Here is a 19,836-nt window from a genome sequence, read left to right as displayed (position 1 = left end):
GTTAGGTTAAAGGTTGGACTCGATGATCTCAAAGGTCTTTTCCAACCAAAGTGATTCTATGATTCTAACTGAGAAAAATCTCTTTAGTCTTCTGCTGAGAATAGAAAAGCATGAAAACTGGATACAAAATTGCAACGGATGAAGAATTTTCATAACGTACGAGAAATTGTGTGGAAAGTTCTAGTAAAATGGACTTATCAATGGCTCAAGAAAGATGAAGAACTCCTAGAAAGAGTCCAGAGGAGAGCAACAAGGATGATAAAGGGACTGGAGCACCTCCCCTATGAGGAAAGGCTGAGAGAGTTGGGCTTGTTCAGCCTGAAGAAGAGGGCTGAGAGGGGACCTCATCAACACATACAAATATCTTAAACGTGGATGTCACGAGGATGGAGCCAGACTTTTCGCAGGGGTGCCCAGAGACAAGACAAGGGGCAATGGGTACAAACTGAAACATAAGAGGTTTCAGTTGAATATGAGGAAAAACCTCTTTACTTTGAGGGTGACAGAGCACTGGCCCAGGCTGCCCAGGGGGGTTGTGAAGTCTCCTTCTCTGGAGATATTCAAAGGCCGCCTGGATGAAGTCCTGTGTAACATGCTCTAGGTGAACCTGCTTTAGCAGGAGGGTTGGACTAGATGACCTCCTGAGGTCATTTCCAACCCTTGCCACTCTGTGTAATTCTGTGTCTGTGTATGGTATGGGAAAAAGTAACCAGAATACAACTTCAGGCAAAGATATTTAAGGGTGCAGGGCTGACCAGTAAAGCATTGCATTAATTTTGGATAGAACATCTTGACAATAATTAGATCATATGAAATGAGAAAAAACCTACAGAAATTAATATTATTTGAAATTATTTGACATATTAATAAAATATCACATGGACAAATGCAAGTTGCAAATGAGTAGTGATCAATGCATACTAACAAAATAACTTGCATGTATATAAATGCAGGTAGCTCTACATTGCAAATTTCATATGAAGACTTCAATGGACATTAAAAATTGGCAGCTATCTTCAAAAGTGCCTACATGTTAAATATATACTCGATTACATAAAAGCAGATTATCATGATAGATGTTCAGGAAATGCAGCACCAGTTCATCCTGAAGTGAATTGGAAAATTCATTGGTATTTTTAAAGGTCAAATTACTGATATGGCTTTGTAGACTTATCTATTTATAACTGTTTTTAAACATATTTCTCTCTCTACCTTGCCACGGACACACAGTATGTCTGTAGTAGAGACCAGAACAGAATGTAACTGGTCTTGACTTTAAGTTACCTTTCTTCTTGTGAAATTGCCAATTCTGGTATCAGTAAGTAATGACGAGCTGCAAATATTCCCTCACTGATCCAAAAGACCAAGCAAAAAAATGTCTAGGTTCAAGGTAGTTACAGAGTTATACTTCTTTCTTATTTTACAGGTAAAAGTAAAAATAAAAGCAGTGCACTCGTTGTATAATACTTGGACGAAAAACATTGGAGTAATTTGTTAACAGTCACAGCACAGTGAAGCACACAATGAACGGAGCAAGATAGGATGCTGGTAAATAGCAGAAAACCCTTCAAAGGATTGCTGCCTGTCATCACACCTTTCTGAAAAGAGGACTGTTAAAAGCTTATTTACAGAAGCTTGGCTAAGTCATACAAACAGGAAGCCCTACTAATCATATATGCAAAAAAAAATTTATTTCTCTAGTAATTGGAGAGAGGCCTACATCTTGTACTAGACAGTGATCTAAGAGTGAAAGCACATTGTATTGGGTTTGCATGGCAAGCTTTTGGTAGTGGAGGAGGCTACAGAGGTGACTTTCAGGAGAAGCTGCTAGAAGCTTCCCCCGCATCCAACAGAGCCAATGGTAGCTGACTCCAGGATGGACCCACTGCTGGCCAAGGCCAAGCCCATCAGTGATGGTGGTAGCACCTCTGGAATAACATATTTAAGAAGGGGGAAAAAGGTGCTGCCTCTGGGATAACATATTTAAGAAGGGGGAAAAAGGTGCTGTGCAACAGCAACTGCAGCAGTCAGATGAGAGGAGTGAGAATGTGTGAGAGGAACAACTCTGCAGATACCAAGGTCAGTGAAGAAGGAGGGGGAAGAGATGCTCCAGGTGCCCCTGCAGCCCCTGGTGAAGACCATGGTGAGACAGGCTGTTCCCCTGCAGCCCATGGAGGTTAACAGTGGAGCAGAGCTCCACCTGCAGCCCAGGGAGGACCCCAGGCTGGAGCCCATGCCAGAGCAGATGGATGCCCGAAAGAGACTACGACCCCGTGGGAAGTCCGTGCTGGAGCAGGCTCCTGGCAGGACCTGTGGACCCATTTAGAGAGGAGCCCTGGCTGGAGCAGGTTTGGTGGCACAGCTTGTGACCCTGCAGGGGACCCACACTGGAGCAGTCTGTTCCTGAGGAACTGCAACCCATGGAAGAGACCCACGCTGGAGTAGTTTGTGAAAAACTGCAGACCATGGGAAGGACTCACATTGGAGAATTTCATGGAGGACTGTCTGCCGTGGAAGGGACCCCATGCTGGAGCAGGGGAAGAGTGTGAGGAGTCCTTCCCCTGAGGACGAAGGAGCAGCAGAGACAGTGTGTGATGAACTGACCCCAACATTCTTTCCCCATGCCCCTGCGCTGCTTGGGGGGAGGAGGCAGAGGATTCAGGAGTGAAACTGAGCCCGGGAAGAAGGAAAGGGTGGGGGAAAGGTGTTTTAAGATTTAGTTTTTATTTTCTCATTATCCTACTCTGATTTGACTGGTAATAAATTAAATTCATTTTCCCCAAGTTGGGTCTATTTTGCTGGTGATGGTAACTGGTGAGTGATGTCTCCCTGTCCTTATCTTGACCCATGAGCCTTTCGTTATGTTTCCTCTTCCCTGTCCAGCATAGGAGGGGGAGTGATAGAGTGGCTTTGGTGGGCACCTGGTGCCTACCCAGGGTCAAACCACCACACATATACTTGAGAAAGACTGAATACAGAACAGATGAAGGCTCACTATTGCTTCTAGAGGCGAATGAGAAGAGAAAATTAGCCCTCATCTTCAACAGATATTAGAACAGTGTATTGGCCAGTACAATTCTGACATTAGAGACAACGTGCGAGGCAGATAACGGGGGGAGAGAGAAAAAACCCAACAACCTCCTGATCAAATTAGGTGCAAAGATTAGAGTTGGGTTTTGAAGTGATGATGGGGATAGGTACAGGGTCAAGATGAGACAACGGACAGAAAGGCAACTGTACCTATTACTAGAAGAAGAACCATTTTAGGGGTGAGGCCACAAGATGTGGCTAGGTGAGAAGTGCCTTGGCATTTGCCAGTCAGGCAGGAGCAGAAGGTGAAGAAAACAGCTGACAGCCACAGCATGGCAATGACAGGCAGCACAATCGCAGGAGAGGGAGGGTACCAATAACCAGAGGAACTTACAGAAAGGACATTTTGAAAAACAGTTCTACTAACTTGATTGCAATACCATGTGGCACACTGCCTAGGTTCAGAAATAAGCAGGAACCCCAACAGAACGTATTTTATATTCCAATCACAAATATTTACACCCAAAGAATCTATCCACATGAGGTTAATCAATCTATATAATGATGGTGGATTGGTCATTGTTGCATCTACTTTTATTTCCTCAGTCACTTCTCTGACTGTCACTTGGTAAACTAATAACCTGTGAGGAATTTGGATATTATAGAAAGGACATATTTCACAGAGAATCTGGATCCAACACATAGAATAATTTTATCTTCTCTGAGTGAATAAAATGTAACATGAATTGCTAATTTAGTAAAGCCACTTGCTGACTTTTTTGTCAAGGACTACATGGCCTTTGGATGAGACAGGCCTTTGGTTGTTAGGTATTTACTGACTATTCATCAATGTATGAAAGAATTATGATCATAAAGCAAATTAATTATATCATGTCATATCATATTAGGTAATCAATTTATAAGTAGCCCTCCCTACTGAAGTCTTCTAAAGGACTGAACACATGATACATTGCAAGGTTAGAAGTTCTTTCTTTAAGCTGTAAGTTAAAAAGCAAAAGGCTTGGAATGAAGCATGAGTTTTTATTAAAAAGGAGCAGAAATTTCCTAAGGTTTACATCAGACATTTAAGCCTACAGATAATTTAATATTTTTGAAATTACTAAATGCATTTTCATTTTAGAAAGCTAATAAATAAAAGAAAGAATTACCTCATAACCTCTGGAACTGTTTTGTATTCCAAAATGTGGAGTCCCAGGGTCTGTACATGTATTGTGAGCTGGATCTAATGTAAATTGTGAAACATGACAGGTATTATTATGGCATGGAAAGAACACTCTAAAACTGTTTGCAAACATTAAGTAATTTCACCAATGTCTAATGACGACAAGAATTGGATTTTTAATGGAATGTGTGCATTTCTGTATACTATATTTGTATTTCCAATTAAATTTCCATGAAAGATCACAATGTTTTGTTTCAGTACATTGCCATTGTTTAAGGGTATCTTTTGCAGGTATCTTTGGCAGTGTAGATTTTAGAGTTATGATTGCATTAATTTTTGCTAAGGTTGTCCTTTTAAACCTTTTTGAATACATAGTATATCCCACTATTCACAATACCGATGGAATATATAAATATTTTTCTTTTCTTCCTTCCCAACAAACAGCTTAACGATTAAGTTAAATTTCTAAACACCCCTCCCCCCCCGCCCCAAAAAAAACCCCAACTCACAACCAACTTGCTTTCTTATAGCAAGTAAAATACTTGGCACTTTGATAGGTTTTTTTCTGTTACCAAGAACACAAAAGTTTCAAATGGACTACTACCTCAGTTGTTGCTGTAAAATGAAAAGATAGTTCCCCCCCAAAAAAAGGGTATGCCAACAGAGTATAACTAATTACAGGATGATCAGTTTAATGAGTGTAATTTAAAGCAGCCTGAAACTATTTTTGATTCAGCAATGTCCACTTCACATTCTGATTGTGTATTTGCTTTGGGGTTGCCCAGGCACATCCACCAGGTAGACAGCGTAGGACTTGATCTTTCTGTACTGTGTGATTCCCTCTTGGCAACCAAGTCTGCTTTTGTGCTGACACTGCATTACAAGGATTGTAACTTAGGACTATATTTCATCTGTAAGCATTTTTGGTTTTCTGTAGAGGGAAAATTGAATTTATCATGGACAGTAATATGATATGTCATTTCACTCTCAGTCAACTTCCATTTTCAGTGTTGACCATCAGTAGACCATAACAATTCAACAGGACTGGTATTTACCAAAGGCTTCAAAAGTTAGGTGGATGTTGACCTAACGTGCAAGAATAAAAATCAAACACACTCCTGAGCTTGAGCTGCTTAAACGGCTCAAGAACTTTTTACAAATTATCATCAGCTGGAATGCCATTGCTAAGAATAGACACACGAAGCTGAACTGACTTTTTAAGAAATGTCTCATCTGAAGAAACTGGGGGAAAAAGGAAGACTTCTCAAAGTATTTTAAGGAAATTGTCAATATCCAGAAATAGAAAAGCTTGCCATCATGTGGTACTTCTATATGTAGTTCTAGGCATTGTTCACTGCTCTTAATTTTCAAATTGCTTAAGAATGGTATTTGTAAATACTTTAGATGGTCTAATATTTTCGTTTTACAATAACATAAAAACTATGATGATGTAAAAGAAAAGCTTATGTCTGATGCAGTATTTTCCATGTATTTCTATATAAAACATAAATATGTCATTATGACATTTTCCAATTTGATTCTTCACAATAGATCTGAGATTTAGCTTTTGTAAACCTTCTTGCCTCTGTTACAAAAAATAGACACAAGACGGATTGTCCAGCTTATAAAAACTATGAAGAAGGAGTTTTGAATTCGCATAAAAAAATTGTATTGAGTGTTAATGTCTTAATTTACAAATACAGGCTGCTTTCAATAATTATGCTTGCCACGTTTTCCCAGAGTTCCCACCCCAGCTCTTCCACATAGCCAATATCTCAGTCACAGCAAAATATATAAATGGGCTACAGTCTGTATCTGAATGTGTTTATTTAGAAATATCAAAAAGGATTTTTCTATTATAACACCAAAATAATTTTCTATAGCAAGTCACCCCACGTTGGATCAAATGCTGTCAGTGGGAGTTACAGGTGTCCAGCATTTCTCTCAGTTAGTCTGATTATGTTACATGCTAAAAGCCTATCAGTTGCACATCAGTCAATGAGAAACTGATAATACTTGGAACTTTATCAAAATTTTAAAAGATCAGACCCAGCATGCTTCATCCTTTTGAGCTGTACAACCCACTTTCACAAAGTCCAAAAAGCTTTTTCATTTAGGATTGATTCTGACAAATGCCTTTAACTCTCCAGTGACAGAATCTTTTCTTTAATCTGCCAAAATCTTCTGTGTATCTAAAAGATTCTAAAAATAGATGGAACAAATTTATGCACTTGCACTTATTGACATTCTGCATTTCCAGCAGACAAGCAATCATGTAAATTTCCAAATGACTTCATATGTGATTGTGTTTATCCTAACATTTTTATACTCAAATATAACCTTATTTATCTAGTTCTTTTTATATTACACAGACGTTTTCTATATTTGGAAAGATAATTGCTAGATTTATGATAGTGTAATAGTTTATCAAGAATATTCTCAGCAGAAACAACATAAGTAGTGGTAGTTATTACCAATGCATGTTGGCTGAATTCCACTCCAAGTACCATCTGCTTGACAGAACCTTCTTGAAGAGCCTATCAGAATAAAAGGGGGTCTGCACTGAAAGCTAACTTCAGATCTGTAGGTGAAACTTTTTCCATTGAGGCGTCCTTCTGCTGGAGTACCAGGATCACCACAAAACACAGCTAATACATAAAGAAGAGGAAATAAAAAAAAAAGTTACTAAAAACTGCACATGCTGCAACTGAAGTATTCTACATTGTTTTATGTGCAAGTCAGGCATGCTGAATACAAGTGCGAACGCTATGTTCATTTCTCTGTGTAGGACTGTAGCTCAGATAAATTCTTGACAGCAATTTAAAATTAATTGTCACTGTTATAGTTCTAATGAGCATAAAACTTAACCTGGAAAAACAGACCTTTTAATTGAGATACTTAAATGCTGATTAGATTTGGATGACAAAGTAATCTCAGAGTAGACAATGCTATATTGTAATGCTTCAAAATGTGTCCAGTTTTCACAACAGTCACCCTCAGATGAGTAGGCTGGAAAATTTTGTGCTAATTAAGTAAAAGGAAAAATGTTTGTCAGAGTCCTAACAAGATTTCAAGCACTGAAAGAGATGAGTTGACAGATTTAGAAGAAGCTGAAAAACAAATACAAACAAGATACGGGGGTATGTACTCGCCTTCAGGAAAGAAAAAATAATTTACAAAGGAAAGTAAGTCTATGAGCTTAAGGGTTAGGATCCTTATTTTCACCTGTTAATAGAAATGGAAACAAGGAAGAAAAAAGAAAAAGTTTAAGGGAATATTTTAATCATGCTCCCTACAAGTCAAATTCAGAACATTCAAAAAGATGATCAGTAAGGCAAATGGCGATGGGTACCATTAGGTAATAAGAGATGGAGGTGACTTTGGGGAAAGAAAGAAGACCATGACCTTAATCGGACACAACCACTCAATTTCATAATGAGGTGTGCTCTTTGGAAGAAGGAGGGAGAATCCTGCAGTGTTCCATATATTACCTGATGTAGCTGAGTCCTTTTTAAACTGTGAGAAACTGACGGTAGCCCAAGACAACTGATTCTAGCCCAAGACAACTGACTGTAGCTTTGGTGAAGCCCAGCACAACTGTATACTGAAAACTTACGCAAACATTGTGGGATGTCTCCCCGCCAAATTCCTCGTCCCTCACAGGACAGAATAGCTGTGTTAGATAGCTGATAGCCTTCTGCACAGCTGTAACTCACACTGGCACCCCAGCGATAATCAGATCCTTCCACTTTCCCGTAGAGTACTGGTGGAGGGGGGCCACAGGTAATAGCTGTGTCACAAAAAGAAAAGTTATAATTTCAAGACTTTATAGGATTTAGGAGAATGCATAATATCTATTATTCTTTTAAAACAATAACAAAAAATATTTCATGCTGTTCAGCTCCAACACAACATTCCTGTCTTGACAAAGCAGCTTGTAATAGACAGAAAATGAATTTAAATAAAAAAATACCACCTCTAGGTTTAGGAAGTCTAGGCTGCTGGAAGCCAGAAGAGTATATAGCTTACCTAGTTCTGAATCTCTTCCCTACATATTCATTACTGATCATTGTTGGCAACAGGTTACTGAACTTGGCAAAATTTTTCAATAAATATAATCTATTTCAATAAATATGTTTCAATGATTCTACAATTCTAAGTATTTGCATGTTATTTTAAACTAATTTTGCAGCCCTGTTTAAAGGCCTTAATATGACTTTGTTCATTGACCTGCTCATTTTCTAAGGCTTTCAGCACACAATGGACATCAATTTTACTGGTAATTAGTGGCTAATGTTCTTTAAAAATATTCTGATGTTTTCCATTTTCTGAAAGAGTGCCCAAAATGATTAAATCTTAAATGTCCAAGTCTACATTTACACAATTCTTTCAACAAAGAGCACAACTGTAAAATCACTCAGTCAGTGATTTTTACCACAGAAAATTTAATTAGTAGGCTACACTTAGACTTCACTTTAAAGGAGTTCTAGATCAGTTGGCAGTCTAGGGCTTTTATAAGCAGAAGATGCTCTAGGCTTTACAATTTACTCCCTGAACTGCTGTAGTAGTGCTAACAATTTTCACCAGGCTACCTTATTTGCCTTTCAGCCTCATCCCCACTATGACCTTTACGTTAGCAGTTGTTCTTAGCTATTTGTGAAGCATCTTTTTTGCTATTTATGACTACACTACTGCAACAAGTGTATATTTCATAGAAAGTTTGGTTTGCAGGATCCCTTTACAGATTTTTGGCCATCTAACCCAAGATAAAAGGTCCCAAAAGGAAACTGAGTACTTCATTCCCAGCATTTTAAACTGAGCAGTCTGACAATCTTCATTGCAGAGTGATTTGGTTCTACTGTAGTCATTAATGTCACTATTCTGACTGATATTATACCACAGCATATGTGCAAAACAAATACAAATTTTACACAAATACTTACCTAAATGTTTTAGTTGCATTTGCATGTTAATTGTCCCAGAGAACATTTTATCAATTTTTTATATATAAAGACACTGATTAGTGGATTTCACATATAGTATCAAAACAGTGTTTGTAAACTATTTAAATTCAGAAGCACACCTTTGCAAATTGGTTTACTCTGGTTCCAAGTGCTGTCTTTTATACAACGCATGGTGGATGAGCTGGCAGGCTCCATCAAGTATCCTGGATTGCACTGATAGGTGACTGTCTTATTAAAGGTAAAATCATTTCCAAACTGAATGCCGTTTGCTAATGCACCTGGATCTCCACAGCTGATCACTAGTGAGGAAAAGAAAAAAAAGTTTGGGTTTTTTTTTTTTCAATAAACAGGTAATGAAACATTGAACTACCTATAGATAATGTCCTTTTTTAGTGTACAAAACAAGAAAAAAATTATCAATATATTTCACACAAAATCAAAAACTTAATCTTTAATTTCTAGCTAAAATGTCATATTTTGAGGTCTTGCAGTAGCATGGGCCAAATATTGTGCTCCATAAATACACTAGCTTAAGCTGGCATGCTCTACTGCTACTGCAGACTGGTAAGTTAGAAGTAGTTTTGACAGGGCTTTTCTTTCCTTCATACTGGGATCTTCATCACATTATGCCTAATGTTGATGGTGCAATGCAATTCCAGCAGAGTTATGAAATTCCTTTTTTTTTTTTTTTTTTTTAAAATCACTGTACTGATGTACTGTGGGTCTGGCCTTGTCAATGAAACCACTGACACTTATGGCCTTGTAGCATGCATCTGCTCTCTGCTTACTTTCCCTGATGGAGTAGCCCAATCTTCCTGCTCCCTGACTCTTGGTCCTTAGCAGAATGGTTATCAGTCAGCTATGGCTCCTTTGGCTCACAATGAAAACTGGCACAGTAATGTATCCAGTTAGGTAAAATCTGATTTGGAACTACCAGAACTTAACCCTCTGTATATAAGCCACACACACACAAAAAAAACAGCTAAAGAAACTCTAGAGCAACACCTATTCTTAGGAATAATGTTGTATTTTCAATATTGACATTCATGAGGTAAACAAATACAGAAAAGTTACCTATGCATCCATCTTAAAAAGACAGTTCTGGAAACTTTTAACATGTATTAAGAAGGATATGCCTTTAGAAAGATAAAATATTCATGTAATACAAGACAGATAAATGGGGAAAAATCTGTTATTTTATCTAACAAAATGATAATTTTCAGTAGGAAGGCTGGATGACTTACTACTTTAAAGTTTTAGATGAAGAAAGTTTCTGACCTGTGCAGTCTGGAGCAGTGCCAGTCCATGTCCCATTAGCCGTACAATGTCTAGTAGTTAGCCCCGAAGTTTTGTAACCTTCCCAGCAGGCATAAATGACTGAACTGGAGAATAATATTCCATCAGTGTATATTATCATACCATTGGCTGGGGTGCCAGGGTTCCCACAAGATACAGCTGTGAAGAAAAGTTTAAAAAAAAAAAAAAATCATGATAGGTGACTAACTGAAAAAAAAAGTAGGTCAATAACCCATCTTTTAAAAAAGATGTAGCAAGTGTTACTAAGAAAATGTTTAATAGGTAAATTCTTGAGTTAATATCTTATTTCTCTTTGTTAATATGATCACTTTACTGGCACTTGTTTTCTTTTTTCAATAGCTGATTCAGATAGTTTACACTGCTTGTATATGTTCCACTCCACCCAATACAGTCACTAGAGAAAAATAAGCTCATTCAGGAATTTCTGACAGAACTGTGCTTCTGTTTTGTCTTTGGGCACATTTTCCTATTCTCTTTGTGTCTTCTGGTATCTCCTTTTTCAACTGTAAAAATTCATAAATAGTAAATTATGATTTTCCTGTCCATTCCTTTTTTGAATCAAGCAAAGAACAAACATTCTGTATTGGCCTCCATATCCTTTTGGCATCTGTAGTTATACATTAAGGCGATTATTGTGTTCCAGCTTCATACATCCAAGATTTGACAGTGGTTTACTTTGATTATACATTGGTTTTTCTGTGAGGGTTTAGTGTTTTGGGTTTTTTTTTCCAGTGGACCAGCCAATCATGAGAAGTATTTGATTGTTTGTTTTGAATTTTTCTAATAACTTCCCTCTACAGCATCTCTGTTTGAACATCCTAGCAGACAGGACACTGGCAAAAGGATGATAAAATTCCACTGTTGAACACAGACTACTCCTCTTCATAGGAATAAAATAAAACTACCATGGTGTTAAAAGATTAACAGGGTTAATCGAGAGTTAGGAAGAAGTGTGCATCTAAATCAAACTTTTTCTTTCAGTCTTTCATGGAGCATGAAGTGGTTTGTAAGACCGGGAGGACATATTTCAGCTATCTTGCAGAGCTTTCAAGAGCTGGCAATCTTTCTACCCTTCCTACAGCACAAATAAGTGTGGTGTCTTGAGAAGTGAAATTATTTAATACAATGATATCATCAAATATAAGTATGATAAAACTTAATGGCTTGGAATATTGTGGTGGATTAGCCTTGGCTAACAGCCAAAAGCCCACCTAGCTGCTTACTCGCTGCCGCCTCCTCTTTTGGATGACAAAGCTCATGGGTCAAGATAAAGACAGGGTAATTGCTTACCAGTTACCATTGTGGGAGAAACAGATTCAACTTGGGGAAAATTCCTTTAATTCATTGCCAATTAAAATAGATTTGGATAGGGACAAAAAGACAAGCATTAAAACACCACCTTTCCTCCCCTCTTTCCTAGGGTTAACTTCATTCCTTCACTTGTGCAGAGGGGACAGAGGATGGGGAGTTATGGTCACTACACAGCTGTTTCTCTCTACAGCTCCTTCCTCCTTAGGGAACTGGAGAAATTCCAGTCATACCCCAAGCTGCATAAAAAGAAGCATGGTCAGCAGGTCGAGTGAGGGGATTCTCCCTCTCTACTCCAATTTCATGACACCCCACCTGGAGTACTTCATCCAGCTCTGGGGCTCCCAGCACAAGAAAGGCATGGACCTGCTACAGTGGGTCCAGAGGAGGGCCACAAAAATTGTCAGAGGGATGGAGCACCCGTCCTCTGAAGAAAAGCTGAAAGAGTTGGGGTTATTCAGCCTGGAGAAGAGAAGGCTTTGGGGAGACCTTATTGTGGCTTTTCAATACTTAAAGGGGGCTTATAAGAAAGATGGAAAGACTTTTTACCAAGGCCCATAGCAACAGAACAAGGGGTAACAGTTTTAAACTAAAAGAGGGTAGATTTAGATTGGACATAAGGAAGAAATTATTTACCATGCAGGTGGTGAGACACTGGAACAGGTTGCCCAGTGAAGTTGTGGATGCCCCATCCCTGGAAGTGTTCATGGTCAGGCTGGCTGGGGCTTTGAGCAACCTTGTGTAGCAGAAGATGCCCCTGCCCATGGCAGGGAGGAGGAACTAGATTGTCTTTAAAGGTCCCTTCCAACCCAAACCAGTCTATGATGCTATGATAATACTACTAAAACAAATTAAAGACTATGTGCAGATACTGGTCAAGGCGCAACACTGAGTTGCATTAGGGAAGTTTGGATGCATTCATTAAGGCTAAATGTATTCATGGAGTTTATGAGAAGACAATAAGTCTGCAGATGCTTAACATTTGGCAAAACGATAATTAGACAATAGCTGACTATAAAATAATTCTTACACCATTTATAATACTTATTTTACTTATTACATTTCCTCATTTTTGCTTAATACAATTTATCTCATTCTGAGAGCAATAATCAAATCTTCATATTTACGCAAATCACAGAATGCTTGAGATTGGAAGGGACCTCTGGAGGTAATCTGGTCAACCTGGGCCACTGACAGCCAGTTGCCCAGGGCCATATCCAGACAGCTTTTGACTGTCTCCAAGGATGGGGACTCCACCATCTCTCTGGGAAACCTGTTCCTGTGCTTGGTCACCCTCACAGGAAAAAAGTGTTTCCTGATGTTCAGGCAGACCTCCTGTGTTTCACTTTGTGGCCACTGCCTCTTGTCCTGTTACTGGGCATCACTGAAAAGAGCCTGGTTCCATCTTCTGTGCACCCTGCCTTCAGATTTTTATATATATTCATAAGATCCCTCCTGAGCCTTCTCTTCCCTAGTCTGGACAGTCCCAGCTCATTCAGCCTTTCCTCAGAGGAGAGATGCTTTAGTCCCTTTATCATCTTAATGGCCCTATTCTGGACTCTATCCAGTAAGTCCAAGTCTCTTCCCTCCTAAGACAGCCCTGGATACCATTAAACTTATTTGTAGCAAGGGCACATTGCTGATTATGTTCAACTTGTTGTTCACCAGGACCCCCAGCTGGATGGCCCCCAGTGCAATACTTAGAATTTAATAGTTAGATCTAATAGTTATAGATTATAGGATTCATTAAAATAAACCCAGCTTGTCAATTAAAAATTAAGATGAGTATTACCGATGTTTGGAATAATACATAAATACCTTTGTTTTAATGAAGTCTTATTCAATTTATAAAAGTTTCAAATACTGAAGTGAAAAATTCAGCAGGTTGGAACTTGAACTTGTAGGGGTAAAAAGGTATTCTCTTCCTAATCTCATCCTGATTTATACTATACAGGAAAAATTGAAGAGAAAAATGGAAAGAAAGGGGCTTTTTTTCTTTATTCATTTGTGGGTTTCTGAAAACAGAAGATTGAAGCAGAAAGATAAATAAGGAAAAAACAGCAGCATTTCAAACACTGCTAATTGCCACTGAGTGCTGCTGCCCTACAACACTTAATGTCTTCATGCAAGGAGAGAAGAAAGGACATTGCAAAACTTCAATTTTCTGCTGGAAATACTGATCCTGTTCCCACTGCCATTTTCATACAGTTATTGTGATATCTACACTGACAGAAGATTAGTCTGTGCTGACAAATACTGGAGAAGAATAATTGTTAGATGAGGATACTGTGATAAAATCCCTAGGTGGAAAAATGTAACAATTTTTTTAAAAAATATTTTTTCCTATCTTCCATTTTATCACTTAGTATAGCAGACAACAGATACTACAGAATCCATCAACTCCAATGAATTAGATAAAGTAACTTTTCAAACATTTCTGGAAAACAACAAGTCATTTTAAAACTGAATCTAAAGTCTCCCATTACTGCTTTCCAGTTCTGACAGTGCATAAAAAGTGTAAAAATTCTTTATTATATGTTTTATCTTATTCTTAAATATGCTTTCCAGACATACTCTCTGTTGCATTTCTGCGGAAAGTGCTAACATAAAAATACTATATCCCAACAAATTAGTTTATGTAGAGAAATATACATTAATTTACACTTTGTTAAGAATACAACGTTATTTTATCATCTGTTCAGTCCTTGATGCATAGACATTACACAGAAAGAGAAGATTAAAATAATCTATTTTTAGGAGATGGATGACAGATTTATTTATAACTCCATTTTCATATCTTCAATCAGAAGCATTTGTTTAATTTTACATTTAACTCAGGTATCTATTCTGTATTTTCAGGCTCAATATTTGTTTATCTATAATTATTTTATCACAATCTTATATACTCCAAAACTTTATGAGTTTGGATTTAGGTTTTCAAGCAAAACATGAACTGATTGCACACTATTTTACATCAAAATCCTGAAGAGTAATACGAAAGCACATTTCCGGCATAGAATTTATTTTTAATAAAGAATAAAATGTCATTAGTAAGTGTCATTCAATGGTGTCATAAATGCTGATGGTATCAATACCTACCTTCACACACAGGCTGTATACCTGACCAGGAACCATTAAGCAGGCATGTTCGTTCTGCGGATCCTCTCAGCTGATAACCCATTTCACATGAGAAACGTAGCAGACTTTTTATTTTGAACTCATCACCTAGTCTAGACCCATGAGCTGGTACTCCTGGATCGTCGCAATAGCTGGGATTATTTCCTGTAAAAGACCACAGAGCAGAATTATTGGCAAGATGCTATGTGTAAATGTAGTGGCAGTGAAGATACTCTCTTGTGAATAGTACTTCTAACTGCATTGTTTCTAGTGTAATTACTTTTCTTCCAGTGCAAGGGCATGAAACCAAAGTCAAAGATGAAAATAACGTTTCTTCTTAGCCTACTTCTTATCTCAGACCTATAGAAATCTAAACATAGAATGTGATATAAATAAAAGATAAAAGATGATTGTGAATACAGGAAACACCCCTGACATTTTTTGTCAGTTCAACAAATTTGTTGTCTTTTTGACATAAATAACATTTTCTATACATTGCATTCTATTATTCAACTTCTCTGCCAGTGATAGCTTCTAATAACAAAAATTAGATAACAGCAAGAGTGAAGAGAATCATATTCAAGTTTCTTAAGAAATATATTTTAAATACATATATCAACAGAAAGGTCTAAATGGTACCCGGCCCTCTGTGCCTGTCAGGAATGGAAAGGACACATCATCATTTTCCTTATCTTTTAAATTCCTATGCAAGTATTGTTTACAATTTTAGAAGAGAAAGAAGGTGCTGCAAAAAAGACCTCTCAAACCTGTCCTCATAGGCCTGGTGAACTGGTCAACTGCCTTATCAGATAAAGCAGCTGCTACACTAAATGCTACCCAAGACAGTCATGGAAGTATGGTCTCAGTATCAAAATTTATTATCAATTTTGACATAACATTGTAACTCTCTTAAATGACTCTGTCTGAATCATGGTTCATTGCAACATTATCCTTTGTTCTCCATTTTTAAGTTCTAGACTGAATGTCTATTCTAAGACCTCTCAGATGAAGGACAAAATCTTGAACAAAGGAGTAACAATAGAAAAACATTGAGAAAATGTTCCTCTTTGCTTTGGGACTTTGCTTAGGGAATTATTCCAGCTGAATGACCAATTTGTTTTTTTCTTTGACACACCTAGTTTTGTCTTGGAGAAACCTGGAGCCATGCAAATTTATAACCACAGGGTATAGACAAAGGCAGTTACAGTATTATGAAGGTCTGGACCCTTTCTAATTTAGCGATGTAGATGACTACATATCCATTACTGAAAAATGAGTGAGTCATCTTAAACAAAAATCTCAACTATCACTTAACGCACAAGATACAAATGTCCACCACTGCAACAAGTCCCATGTGACAAAAACCCCCGAGATCATATTTATGTAAACATACATTCAAACATATATTGATATATAATAATGAAATAAACCCCATGCAGAAACAGGTTACACGTTACACTGGGACTGTTTTTCATATCCCTTAAGTATAAAACCAATTAGTTGCCTCAGTTGTCCTGGGCACAATCATTCTCTCACTGACATGAATACAAATTATTCATATTGTTTTTTTAACGGAGTAATCTCCTGAACAGCTAACATGGAAAGTGTAGTTATTTTTATAATTCTAAATGCCTTAAAGGAATGAGTCACCTTTGTTAGATTTTTTTTTTTGTCTGTTTGTTTGGGAGTTTTTGTTTATTTTTTAAATTGAGTTAACAGAGATAGATTTCTTGTTTTCCTAGGGAATCACCTTTCTCTCAAGACAGTGTCACATCACGTTCAAACTTAGAAAATTAAGTTCTGCATCAGTAACAAAGTTTTAGTAACACTAAACATATTTCCCCATCATAGGAGATGACTACAGGGGTCTTTAATGTTTTAAAAATCTATAAGTCTATAAAAATATTATATTCATAACTGATATATGAAGAGTCTCAATTATTAGCGATTAAAATTTCTCTCCATCAGCATGAGAATTTCCCTTGTGGTGGGAAATGTCGGGCAACAGCACAGAGGGCTCTGACATTAAAAATTTTCAAGTCTTGGTGCAATCTCAGATCTGGCATTTTATACTGGATAAAAAGGTGAAAATTACATAAATGTGGGCTTAAGATAAGCAATAAAAGGCCAATTCTGTGTGGAAACTATCCATATGGTTGTCCTGCAGAGATTCCTTTCAGGTCTAGGCATAAAGAGCATGATGGCAGTGAGATCTAGCAGTATGAGAAGACTCTAAGTAAACTTCTTCCTCTTTGGGCAGCAGATAACTGAAAAGAAGTGCTAGTGATTTAACTTCCTTTCCTCACTACTGCAAATTCTGCTCTGCATCCTTGCAGAAGCAGCTTATCAATAGACCATTTTCAGTGAATGCTTATTTAGAGCTTTTTCAACGTACAGAATTTAAATACCTTACACCTATTTAAATTAGGTCAAATCTAAATGGAATCACATTGAAACAAATCAGCCCAACAGTGGGCATCTTGAAAAGCTTAGGAGAACTTAGAAGAAGATTCTATAATGTGTAATTCCACAACAATTTTCTCATTAGGATACTTCCTTCTGAAACCTGTCAGGTATTTGTTTTCTTATATACCAAAGTGTGTAGACTTGTTTCCCTCACAAAACTTAAAACTTATTAATACACTGTGAATTAGCAGCCAATCTTCATCTGACCTCTTGAATTCAACAAAACTGTGTAATGTTTTATGGCTTCTTCTAAATTCACATAGTTAGTCTAGGGGAGAATAAACTGTTCCTGTACTTCCTGAGAACACCAAGAACATTGCAAAGGTTTATGGCATTTGAACATTTTGGCACTAAAAAAGAACATTTCTGTAAGCAAAAAGAGAAACATAATGTGTGGTTTACCATCTTGTACCTTTGCTGTGGTATTTTTAATCAACATTTTCCTATGTGATAACCTTTGTTTACACAAAACAGTGTTTATAAAAATAAAATTTAATACACCAATCCATATTAAGCAGAGCTCTCCCAAGTTTTACATAGTGTTTTGTGGCTTCTATATACTGTAGTATACAGCATATAGCTGAGGAGCAAAGTTATGAAGTAATGACAAAGAGAATGAGACAATATATGAGAGTATTTCAGTGAATGGCTATAATTCATCTGAGTGGCTAATGGTGAAATTAAAATATACTTGGAAAAGAAACAAAACAAATATTTAACTGTAGTTAAAATATTTGACTGTAGTTAAAAATTGCTTAAGAATAGCCTTATTCATGTAATTAGAAGGTGACATTCAGATTATGGTTGGTACAAGTACCTGAACAGTGAGGAAGAGTTCCACTCCAGTGGCTATCTTCTTGGCACTCTCTAGTAGAATTGCCTATGAGCCTTCGACCCGCTGTGCAAGAATAGTGAATTATGGCGCCATATGTAAATTTGTCCCCTGAAAGAACTGCATTGGCAGGTACCCCAGGATGTCCACAAGAAATGGCTAACAGAGGAAAGAGCACAATATTATAAGATGTTTTTCATGGCACAGAAAATAATTATTATAACCTTTACATATGAGGCTGGTTCCACACAACATAAACTTCTGTCTGGATTTCAACGGCATCATATCTTCAGTTTTGCTGTTGCTATGATGATTTGCTGGTCATTGGTATGATTAAACATAAAACTACATGTAAAACTAACCCATCCAGTTTAGCCTTTCCCTGAAAATATACAGACCATTCTTTCCTCGTTCATTTCCATTCACTGTCCTTCCCTACAAACAATACACATTATTTCTGTTAAGGTTGGGAAAGAAGAAACCAAATAAGGTTAATGTTGCAATGTGCTTATATATTACAGATATGATAATCATAAGTAGCTTTATCATATCTATAGAATAACTAGGCACAGTTTAGAAGGTACAGAGAAATAAAAAACTTAATCTGTAGTATTATAATAGCAATGTGTTGCACTAAAGTGAGCAAGAGAAAAATGGATTACTGATCATTTTTGTAAATTATGAATCATATTTGTGCCTAAGCTAATGTGTACATTTTGTTTGAGAAAAAATTCAGATAAACAGTTTTGGTACAGATTAACTCGCAAACAAGTAGTTCAGGTTTGTTATATGATGAAACATAAGTCGTCTTAAGGTGAACTAGAAATCAAATTCTGAATGCTTTTTGCATAAAACTTAGATCATCCAGTAGAGAAAGAAAAAACAAAGAAAAGAAATTTTACGTTAGTAAACACACAACTTAAACAGGCAACACTTAAGCAGAGCAATTGAACTTGAGCAGCTTTATGAGTTACTTGAATGAATGATCTATCGGTCAAATATATTTTTATAAAAAAGGATGACTGTTATTCTGATGACTATTACTCTTGACAGACATCAAAATTATTTGTGCTATACTGGGTCCCATGATAATGTCAAACTCACTGCACAATGGATTTCTGCCAAAAGGCATGGTCTGACCACCACTCTTTCACTGCTGTGTGTTTCTCTTGCTTTCCTTGGGCTGGCTTAACATTCACATAGCAAATGGTAAACCAAATCAGGACACTGATCTGGTTGACCAGTACTCCCACTGAGAAAAACAGTGTTTAGTTTTCAGCCAGATCAGTTACCTTAATGAGCTTGCTTCACTACCATGCAAATGTTAGTCCTGTCACAATTCTGGAACAAGCTGCAGTGGGTGATCAGATTTTTTGAAAGAAAATCACGCACAGGTCACCTTAATGGGGCTGTATAATGAATTGTAGTGAGCAGCATGACATTTTTCCAGTTTATGAGGAGGAAAGAAGCATCCATTTTTAAGCAATGACACTGATAAGTATTGCCCTACATGTAAAATAGCAGTGTGTTTATATTTTCTTACTCTTGAACTAGAACTGTTCATGGTAAATATTGTGTCCTCTTTGGGTTCAATATTTATCTCACCTGCCTCTCCACGC

At 37.2% G+C, this 19,836-nt stretch overlaps 1 protein-coding gene across 1 annotated transcript in view; it reads right to left on the bottom strand.

Moving 5' to 3' along the window:
• CSMD1 (CUB and Sushi multiple domains 1) overlaps positions 1-19,836 on the bottom strand; it is a gene marked incomplete at its 5' end in the record, with an annotated part of 480,927 nt that overhangs the window by 19,746 nt on the left and 441,345 nt on the right. Inside the window, 7 exons of the mRNA XM_009646490.1 lie at positions 4,200-4,273; positions 6,688-6,861; positions 7,830-8,003; positions 9,297-9,476; positions 10,456-10,632; positions 14,902-15,084; positions 18,203-18,376. Coding sequence (XP_009644785.1) covers positions 4,200-4,273; positions 6,688-6,861; positions 7,830-8,003; positions 9,297-9,476; positions 10,456-10,632; positions 14,902-15,084; positions 18,203-18,376 — 1,136 coding nt within the window. The remainder of the gene's footprint in view (positions 1-4,199; positions 4,274-6,687; positions 6,862-7,829; positions 8,004-9,296; positions 9,477-10,455; positions 10,633-14,901; positions 15,085-18,202; positions 18,377-19,836) is intronic.

The sequence above is a fragment of the Egretta garzetta genome, unplaced genomic scaffold (genome assembly GCF_000687185.1).
Source record: "Egretta garzetta isolate BGI_Z169 unplaced genomic scaffold, ASM68718v1 scaffold601, whole genome shotgun sequence".
Classification (NCBI taxonomy): Eukaryota; Metazoa; Chordata; class Aves; order Pelecaniformes; family Ardeidae; genus Egretta; species Egretta garzetta.
This window is presented reverse-complemented; position numbering and strand designations above follow the sequence as displayed.